Source organism: Natator depressus, chromosome 6 (assembly GCF_965152275.1).
Source record: "Natator depressus isolate rNatDep1 chromosome 6, rNatDep2.hap1, whole genome shotgun sequence".
Classification (NCBI taxonomy): domain Eukaryota; kingdom Metazoa; phylum Chordata; order Testudines; family Cheloniidae; genus Natator; species Natator depressus.
In genome coordinates, this window is record NC_134239.1 from 65,228,191 (window position 1) to 65,239,010 (window position 10,820).

General features: G+C 47.5%; 1 protein-coding gene across 1 annotated transcript; it reads right to left on the minus strand.

Moving 5' to 3' along the window:
• Window positions 1-5,356: 5,356 nt before the first annotated feature.
• On the minus strand, window positions 5,357-7,744 carry LOC141989755 (disintegrin and metalloproteinase domain-containing protein 20-like). The gene has a single exon (XM_074956678.1). It carries the CDS (start codon window positions 7,742-7,744, stop codon window positions 5,393-5,395), a length of 2,352 nt encoding a protein of 783 aa, XP_074812779.1. The 3' UTR covers window positions 5,357-5,392.
• Window positions 7,745-10,820: the final 3,076 nt, after the last annotated feature.

A 10,820-nucleotide genomic window follows, 5' to 3' on the forward strand; every position in this document is an offset into this window, starting at 1 on the left:
GTTTTCCCAGGGGAATGTGTTTTAAAATATGTATCTAAATTGAAGCCTGTGATATTTTAAAAAAACAGTAAAGATACTTGTTTTAAAAAAATTCTGGGATGTCAGGGAAATATTTAAAAAACATAAAACAAATATGCAGATCAGAACTCCAATAGTGCCAGAGCCACTCAGAACTTGAACCTCAAAAACATCAAGTTCTGTTCTAAACTTACAACTCATAATTTTCAGATGGGCTCCAAATGAAATGAAATTAGCTCTCACATCCTTAATTTTAACAAGAAACTTTTCAAAGTCAGGTTTAAATCCTGAAAATGAATGCATATGAGTGGATCCCTGCCCCAGAATCTGGACCTCAGTTTGCTTTTCTCCAGCTCTTACAACCAGTTAAAGGGCGTGGACTGTCTTTCACTTAAGGCCCAAATCAGAGCTCACTGCAGCACAGGCCCTAAGTCCTGTGAATCTTACCATTCTATTCAAATCTGTCTACCTAGGCTGTTATTCCGGGCCAATCACCACTATTGTTAATGATTATTGATTTGTATTATTGTGCGGTCTAGGAGCCCCTGTCATGGACCAGGACCCCATTGTGCTAGGCACTGTACAAATACACGACAGTAGGAGTTTGAGTGGACCCAAGGGAGGTATATAATTATGCAAATGAGAAGCTCATAAAAAAGAAGGCCATGGAAATGTTAATATAGTTAAGTAAATTCATCCTTAATGTGTTACAATTAAGTGCTGCACTCTGAATGTTGCTTGAAGACGGTATGAAATGGCACTGGGTATGAGTGGCAAGAGATAAACTTTTGAGAATCAGAAATAGTTGTCACAGAAGCACCTATACTTAAATATTTTGAAAATGAATATGGACTCCAAGATCTGTCTATGCAAGTTTCCATGGTTGGGGGTCATCTCTTTGCAGGATAATTGGCAAGTGGCTCCTGTTAAACTTGGTCCCAGGATATCAGATTTTACAATTACATTTTTATGTACAGAAAAGCTCTTTTGGATACCTCATCAAGCTTTCTAAACTATATTTGTTATATTTTTCCTCTCTTTCTGAAGGCTGTATAGTTGTACTAATGAGGTTAACGCAGTCTGACTTTACAGGTGGAGAGACAGAATAAAAAAATCAGATACAATCAAAAATACAATGAAAAAAATCTCTAAATTGCTTCTAAAATAGTTTTTCTTGTATAAAATATGTGGCACGTGGAGAGTAGGTGACCATGTGGTCTGCTATGAAGGTGTTAGCAGCACTTGAGATGATCTGTGTAACTCACTCAGTTTTATCACTTGTGTGCATTGCAACCATCTTAAACTCATGACCATTAAACATTTAAACCAGAGTATACCATTTATATCCCCCTATTTTAGGCAAGAGCGTTTTTGGGTTTCTGTCCAAAATTGCAGAAATAATGTAGAGACTGGAAACTTCTCTTTTCCCCCTCACTCCTGGCCAGCTCCAATGAGAGAGGGGACAATAAGGAAATGAGCAAAAGAAAAAGTAAATAACATTTTTACTGTTTCATATTTTATGTACCATCTGCAAGGTTCTAATTAGAGCAATATTGGGGAGTTAATGGATGTAATGCTGAGGCCTGAAGCCTCTGTGACAGATTTGTTTGGGAAGCTATCATATATAATGTTGAGGCATGAATGTTCCTTGAAGGCTGGGTAATTCAGGTCAAAGGAGAGATGCTAAAGAAGGAAGTAGGCATAAAATTGCTCTTAGGCAGAGTAGCAGCACCTAGAGCCCTGTTTTCCTCTCCCAAGTTGATCTAATCAGTTGGATCTCCACTGACTCAGGGAGCCCAGAAGAGGAAATGGTCTGATGTACTGGATGAGTCAACTCTCATCAATATTCCTTTCAAAGGTTGCCCCGGAGAGTGCTTGCTTCAGAAGATCCAATCAATGTCATCAATTTCCCATTCCCAACCTCTATGTCAGGGGTAGCCAATCTGAGACTGAGAAGGAGCCAGAATTTACCAGTGTAGATTGCCAAAGAGCCACAGTAATACGTCAGCAGCCCCCCATCAGCTCCCGCCCTCCAGTGCTTCCTGCCTGCCAGCAGCCCCACCAGTCAGCGCCTCCTGCCTGCCACAATCAGCTCTTTTGCATGTGCAGGAGGCTCTGTGGGGGAGGGGGAGGAGCGAGGACATGGCAGGCTTGGGGGAAGGGGCAGTGGCCTTGGGGGAAGGGGTGGTGTGGGGGCAGGGCCTGGGGCAGAGCGGGGGGTTGAGCAGTGAGTTTCCCCCAGCACGCTGGAAAGTTCACATCTGTAGCTCCAGCCCTGGAGTCAGTGCCTATGCAAGGAACTGCATATTAACCTCTGAAGAGCCGCATGTGGCTCCAGAGCCATAGGTTGGCCACCCCTGCTCTATGTGGTAGTTAGATCCACTTCCCTGTCACAGCAAGACAGAGTTTTTTCTGACTCACCTACATTTGCAACTTCTCTGCAACAGTCACAAGCTGGTAAATAAATACCTCATGAAAACTGAATTAATTCATACTTTAAATTATCTCAGGTCCAATAAAAAAGTTGAATTCAAAAATTCTCCATGTGCAAATGTCTGCTGTTAGGATCACAGCTAGCTACCTTGGCCAGCTGATGTGCATATTTTAGGCCTCTCCATAGAGAAGAGACTATAAAGAAACTCCAGTGAAATAAACCGCATGAGAAAATCCTCTGAAGCCTTTAACATGCAACACATTCATATTGAGAGGCAGGATGGTCTCGTGGTAGGCCTACGTTCAATTTCTAGTTCTGCCACTAATGCCACTTGCGACTGGACAAGTCACTTAATTTCTCTGTGCCTCAGTTCCCCATCTGCAAAATGGGTATGATGGTAATTCCTTTCTCCCAGCTTGTCTGCCTTGCTTATTCAGCTGATAAGCTCTTTGCAGCAGGGACTGTCTCTTCCTACGTGTATGTGCACTACTTAGTACAACAGGCCCTGATATTGGTTGGGATTATTTTAGTGTTCACAAAACCAAAAGGGGATTGTAGGAACAGCAGAAATATGCAGGGTTACTACTGCCTTGCTCTAGCGAGACAAAATGATTATATTTGAGCTTTTCATGACAAAAGAGTGTCAATCCTAAGCAGTAAAATGTAGAGTAGGACCAAAATTTTCCAAAAAGGCTGCCTAAATGTACACCCGATTGTGCATATTAAAGTACCTAAATAAGCGGCCTGATTTTCAGAAGTGCCTAGTACCCAGCTTCCATTGGTTCTTATGACACTTGGTATTCTGCACTTTTAAAAAACAGGCCATTTATTTAGGTGCCTAAATGTTGACTTAAGGGACCTAATATTAGGCAGCCATTTTTTAAAATAAATGTTAGCCTAGATTCAATTATAGTAGAGCAGAAAAGTGAAACTACAGAATTTGGTGTTGAGCCTGGGCAGAAATTACGCTTACACCTTCATATCATAAAAAACATAGTGGTAGCGTGATGCCTCTGAGGAGCCTCCAGAAACATCCAGCTACTTGTAACTGTGGTGGAAACAGAAGCCCTGGTATTGTCAAGAACACAAATCATAAAATGATGGCATAGCTTGCTGCACGCAGTTTTTATTAAATATCAAATAGGTTAGTTGGGCTCACATGTATAACTGCTGTCTTAGCCTTTGTGGTCCACGAAACCCCAGGTGCATTCCCCACGATGGGAATACGAGTAATGTGCTCTGTAGGCCTGATCCATTCAAGTTAATTGAAAGACCTTAATGGGCTGTGACTCTAAGCACAAAATATTGAGGAGTAAGGAGAAGGGAACCAAGGAAACCAGAAATGCAGACCTACTTGTCCTGTCTGCTTCACATTTCAAGTCTAGCTTTAAACAAAGTACTCTGGGCTACATTATGCCCTCATTTACACCTCTATTACTATATTGACATCAGTGGAGTTGCATAGTGTAATTGTGGGCACTATTTAGCTCACTCTGAGGATAGCTCAAGTGTATAGAAATGTCTAGGGGTTAGAGCACACAACTGGGTCTCAGGAGTATAGGTTTCTACTGCGATGTTTGTAGTATTCTGTTAGCAAACAACAGCTGGGCATACTGCTACTGATACATTTATTTATCCAAAAAACAAAACAAGAAATAAAGCTCTCCTCCAATACCTACAAACTGGGCACAGAGCCAGTCTTTGGAAAAAAGAGTTTGTATTACTGTTCCTCCCCCCAGCCCTCCCATGCCACACCCTATTTGTTATAACTACTTGCTGTATCTGGTCTTCAACATATATTGTTAGCTCTTTGTGGCAGGGATTTTTTCAAAATGGGCTCTAGACACTACTGTCATATAAAGAATACAGTAACAAATAAAAATAGGACCCCTGGGATGCTATTCCTAGTTGTACTACAGACTGCTTGTATAACTGGGGCAAATCACTGCCTCTATGCTTCAGTTTAACTATTTGTAAAATGCAGATTACAATACTTTCATTACCCCACCACAGTGTTGAGGATACATTATGTAGTAAAGGGGCCCCTGTAGATACTTAGGTAGATAGAACTCTGTTAAATTCAGTGAGAGTTCTACGTGTGGCGAGTTTAGGGGGATCAGGCCCCACTCTTATAAGACCCTATGGGGTAAATGACCTTGAGACAAATTCTGCTCTCGTTTATACTTTTGCATGCTCATTAAGAGTTACTCCCATTGAAAATAAGGCACCAAGAGCTTCTGACCCAGCCACACACAAAAGGTAATGGAACATTCCCAAAAAAGGATATTTTTGTGAAATGTCAAGCTTGATGTCAACTAAGCTACTGATCAGTTTCCAAACATTCAGAAGTTTATCAGCTGTGAATGTGGAAGTTATGTCTCTCCCATCCCATGAAGTGTAAAACTTCCTGTTGCAGAATGCTGGCTACCCAACCCTTCAAAGAACACGCTTCTGGTCAGTCATGATCTTCCTCCTTCTCCGCATCTGCTCCTGCTTAGGATTTATGGTCCCTTCTCCTCTCCCTACACATGTGCATCTGAGTGGAAGGCCTGCTTCCCACCAATATCTGAGCGAGTCACTTCAGTGAATGAATGTAAAATGGCAAGAATTTTTCCTTTGATCTTTTGTTGCATGTGGTAGTGTTCAAAACATTTCCTCCTCTTAAAGCGTAACTTTGCACAAATTACTTTACCACAGCTGTGTCTGTTTACCTATCAGTAAAATAGGGATACTTTCCTACCTCACAAGGCATTGTGACAGTTTGGTTGTAGAGCATGGAGATGAAAGGGGCTATATAGATACTCCTAGTATTTTCCTAACTCCCTGAGCTTAGGCAGAGACCAAGTCCTTCAAGACACAATTTTAAAAGGCTGTATCAATGCTTACACACTGAATTTATTCTTAAAAGAGGTAAATATATTGTTTATACATTATTTAACATTACAAAAAATCCCATGCGTTCTCCGCGGACTCTACCACAGGTTTTGACACAGTAGCAGTTGTCTCATGTGAGCTATCGGGGATTCCCTTTCCCCCACTGGAAGCATCTGCTTGCTGTGTTGGGCGGAATCTGGCCACTGATCTTCTAAGCCATCCCATTAGTACAGCTTTATAATATACACAAAGCCCAATCCCAACAGCAGCAATAACAGAAAGGAATATTGGTATTCCGATAGCACTGCCCCAGAAGGTCTTCCTAGGTGGAGGTGGTCCACTGTCAATGCTCCCTCCATATCCTTTATGTTGACAGTCTGGAGGTGCCCAGCCATAATTACAATGACAGTTTTTATGACTGTTGCATATTCCTCTTTTATGGCACTTTGTTATATTACAGTCATAATTCAGGAGTGACACAGTGACACAACTTGTGTTAACACAAATCTTGTCAGGACCACAAGATGTGCCATCTCTCACTGCTCCAATATCAGCTATATCCATCCCATGATGATAGTCTGTACCCCAGCACCAGTTGTTATCAACTGGAGTTTGAAGTATGGTACTATGGTTCTCCAAAGATGGTACACTTTTCATATTTTCACATTGGACCCTACCACATAAGATATCTTCTCCTTGACATTTCTTATATTTAGTAGTATCACTCTTAAGACCACAGTTGCCAAAACGGTCACCTTGAGTATTCAATTCTCTGAAACAAACTAATGGAGCAACCTTTGCTTTTTTACCAAAAATCATTTTGCACTGTTGATCATGGCTAGAGCAGTTTCCATGATAGCAGTAGGCATCATCCTTGCAAGGGGCTCCATCTTGCACATATAAATCCTTCTGGCACCACTGTGAAGTCCCATTGCAATATTCAGGAAGGTCACACTCAGTAGTACTTTTTCTACACAGTGTTCCTGCTGGAAGTATCTGACAGTCTTCACAGCATTCTCCAAAAGCACAAGCTGCACCTGCACTCAATGTACAATCGGGTTGGCAACAAGGATCCTTTTCACAATTAAATTTTGAGCCACAGTCACACTGCTCTTCACTTTCCACCATCTTGTTGCCACAGTACTTGTGTGTATAAACTTTCCCCGGTGCTGGAGGATCAAGCAGACATTGTGCACCACGAGTCATGAAATTGAAATAGTTGTTATAACTGCAGTTACTGAACAGATCAGTGATGCTGTGGGTCGCAGCCATGATGCAGGCCTTGCGTTTACATTTACAATAACGATCATCATGTATCATGCCGAGGTTGTGGCCCAACTCATGAGTAAAAACAATGGAAAAAGAGTACAATCCAAGAGCCCTGAAAGAAAGAACAGCTGATGCCCAATGATGAGAACACACAGTTCCTATATATGCTAATCCAAGGGTTATTCCATACCCTTGATAGGTGAGTAAGTGAGCTACATCATGGCGCAGCCGTTCATACAGGTCCACTCTTCTCCAGTTGTTAAAACTGCCAAGCATCACACCTACACTACTATTAATTGGGATACGGTTGTTGTGTGTCCAGATCTCTAGCCCCACAAGGAACAAGCGCACGCCCATCGGATCGTACATGGTGTCTCCTATATTGATTATGTCCAGCATTTGCTGCAGGATTTTGGTTTCGTTGCTGCCTGACTTGACGAATCGTTCATTCTCCACCACCAAGACGACTTCCACGTAGCGGGTATGCGTCCACCAGACGCCCTGGGACGCTTCCTTGGCTAACAGGCCCCTTAGGCCAGGGATCAAGGCTGCCTGGCGCTGCAGCTCCTGGTCGGTTAAGGCGCACCGCAGGCCGGTGGCCCCCTCCTCCACCCGGTGCAACACGTGCTGGAAGGTGGCGGAGTCCGGCACCGGCTCGATTTCGTAACTGGCCTGCGCCGTGCGCAGCAGGCCGCGGAGCCCGCCCGAGCAGGTGCTGAGGGCGGCCAGGGAGGCGGGGCTGCCCTGCACGTAGCCGCGGTAGAAGCAGTCGCGGCGCAGGAAGGGCTGGTCCCGCTGGAGGGCCCCGCCCGGCCGGTAGGTGAAGAGGGTGAAGTGCTCGGGCACGAAGAGCCGTTTCTGCCTCAGGTGCACGACGCGGCCCCGCCCCTCCACCTCCAGCAGGTAGGAGACCTCCCGCGGCTCCTGCCCGGCGCGGGGCGCCAGCAGCCGCGGCACGATCACTGCGTAGGAGGCGTTGCCACGGCCGCTGGGTGGGGTCGAGCCGACCGCGCCACCCACCAGGCTCCCCAAGCCCAGCAGCACCAGCCATGGGCCGCTCGCCCCCATCGCACCGTTGGGCGGCTGTGGCCCCGCCTCGCCAGGGAAGCGGCTGCGGGGCCGGGCCACGCCCCTGCGCGCGCGCCCCATTGTGAGGGTGAGAACCAGGCGGGCGTCGTTTGAAGCCGGGGCACCAGCGCCGGGGGCTGCGGAGCGTGGCGAGGGCAAAGCACGGGCGGGAGGGGCCAGGCACGCCCCTGCCCCCACCCAGTTGTCATGGGGCTAGGGTCTGGCCTCGCTTTCATCAATAGCCCCCGCTAGCAACAAGCCTCAAAGCCGGCTTCGCCTCCCTTGTCTCTGCCCCTCAGCGCCGCTCCCACCCGCTCAGCCGGCGTAGAGACGCAAACGCGCACTGGTGGGGCTGGAGCAATTCGCAGTTTGAAAAATGTCCGTCCCCCCACCCCCCAATAAAAATAGCCTTTAAATAACAGCTGCCAATTCCAGCAAACACGGGCGGGCTAGCCCTGCCCGCCAGCTCAGTCCTGGGCTTGAGGCTGCTCTTGACAGCACACGACAGCCCCAGGCGAAAGAAAAAAGATGATCCTGAGAAACCTAGCAGCGGGGCTGGAACAATTTGTATAGTGGGGTTGCTGAGAGCCTGAGCCAAACTGTAAACCCTCTATATGATGATCTCCGTTTCAAGCCAGGGGCAGCACCCCCAGCACCAGCACCTATAAAACCTAGTGGACTAAATTAATGCCTAGTGTAACTCCAGTACGGTCAATTGTTTTAAATCAGGCATTAACTGGACACTAGGACTGCACCATATACATATGGATGCTTCAGCAATGCACCAACATCTTCATACATGGATGTATCCATGGCAGCCAGTGACTCAGCTGTTGGGGGAGGCTAGCTCCCGGCCCCTCCCCTTGTGCCCATCTGCCCCCCCCCTTCTGCCTTCCCCCACAGGAGCCCAGAGCTCCCCCATCGTGGTCCCCAGTGCGCCAGGTGGCCACGGGGTGAGGCCCCAGTGCTGGTGCTCCGGGAGGTGCGGCCAGGCTCAGTGCTCCGGGCAGCAGCTCTCCCAGCCCCCAGTGCTCTGGGCGGTCAGACGTCGTGCCCAGCCCCAGTCTGCCAGGCAGCAGTGCTCCTGGACCCCTGTGTTACAGGTGGCTGGGCAGCACAGCCAGCTCCGGGCAGCAGTGCTCCCAGCGGCATGGCCCCAGCACCAGCTGCCCTGACTCCTGCAGGCCTGCTAGCCCCAGCAAGCCTGGGCCAGCCAAGGCAGAGCAGCCAGTGCTCGGTGAACCTCAGGAGGGGGCCTGACCTGGGGGCGGAGTGTGGGCAGGGCTACGCTAGGCTGTTTGGGAAGGCACAGCCTATCCTTGCCTCTGATACCCGCCACCCATGCATGTATCCATATCTACACCTGATACTCCTTTGGACTAACTGTAGTGGTTGCTACTAATGAACCATACACACACACACGTGTGCGCCCTTGCTCTCTCTGATTTATTTGCAGTTTTGGAATTTCACATAACATTGTTGAAGGTGAGAGAACCCTCAAAAATCTACCTTTCAAGACCTTTTTTCTATAGAATTTCACATTTCATTGGCTCAGGGCGCTGGAACCCTGGCAATCCTAAATGGCACCTGAACCAAAAGTCTGGTTATGATGGGGCGAGGTGAGGCACCAGGTCATTAACCAGCACCAGCCACTGCTCAGCCGGGGCTGCCTCCTACCTGCAGGCAGGCTCCTTGATACAATCCAGCAAGTGAAGAGGGGTAGGGTAGGGTGACCATATTTTCCCAAATGGAAAATGGGACAGCACAAGTGGCTGACCTGAAACCCCCTGCCCTCCCTGCCTCCTGCCCAGTCCAAGGTCCCCCTACCACCCAGAGGGCGGGCCCAAGGCCCTCGTGCCGCCTGCCCACATGTGGGGCTGGCCTGAGCCCCCTGCCACCTGCCCACATGCAGGGCCAGCCCAAGGCACTCTCCAAAAGCCTCCGTCACACGCAGGGGTGGCATTGCCTGTCGCCCCGCCCTCCCAGCATGTTTCTCGATGCCCTGCTAGGGGTCATACCCCACTTTTTTGGCAAAACTATGCATTTGTCCAGTTTGCTCTTGCCAACTGATGATGGAGATGCCAGAGATGGAGACAGGTCCTTGGGAGGAAGAGGTGGAGAAGGAGGCGGGGCCTGTAGGGAAGAGGTGGAGCAGGGGTCAGGCCTTGCGGGGGAAGATGTGGGACCTTGGGGGTCTAGTTACCAGCAATTAGAAAGGGGGCGGGGGCTGAGGTGGGCCTTAGCCCTTATCCTTGCCACAATGGGGTGGGGAAGGGATACGGACTGTGGGCTGCTCTTGGTGATCCTGGCACCCCCCTAGTGCAGGTGGAGGGTCCGGGGCTATCCACAGTGGCCTAGGTTCCCTTGGAGGGCTCCCACCACTGCCCAGCTCTGACTTCTGGCCTGGCCAGGGCCTCAGGGGGAGAGGAGGCGCAGGGGATGGGCCCTCTCCACTTCTACTGAGGTTCCAGTACCTTAACTGATGTTCCACCACTACCCATTTTGCACATCAGAATTGAGAATTAGGTCAGATTATGTATTCTGGAGTAAATGTAATATAGGTCACAGTAGCTGTAATAGCAAAGTGCTATTATATAACCTCGACCGAAGGGCAGTATCTCTAGTACTCTTTTTAAATGCATCCTTCTGCTAGGTTAGGCCTCGCATTAGGTTATCAAAGAGTCCCTTACTCCTGGGGGAATTCTGCACCAAAAAATTAAAAATTCTGCACACAATATTTTAAAATTCTGCCATGTTCTGTATATTTTATTTGTCAAAATAATGCAATATAATTACTCTGGTTTCAGTTATTTTGGTAATTTATTTAAACTACAATACAATGAATGGAGAATGGGAGTGGGGAGCATTGGAGGAAATCCCTAAACCCTCTTGGCTAATAGTAATGTAGCTAGGTTTGACCCTTTATTGCTCGTTATTAGTCAACAAATATATGCAGCCATATGCTCAGTGTTACATCATAGGCAACTGAAGAGCAAGTAAGGGCTGGGGAATCAAACTTACAGTTTATATTGGCTACTGACCATCTCCAGAAAGGTCAGTAGCAAACAGTTCATGGAGCACCTTTTCACAGGAATTTTTTTCAGTCCAAAAATGTAGACCAGTTCTAATCACTAAAGCCCCATAAGCATTTATAAGG

Coding starts and splice junctions, on each gene's coding strand:
- LOC141989755 (XM_074956678.1), bottom strand. CDS start 7,744: ATGGGGCGCGCGCGCAGGGGCGTGGCCCGGCCCCGCAGCCGCTTCCCT.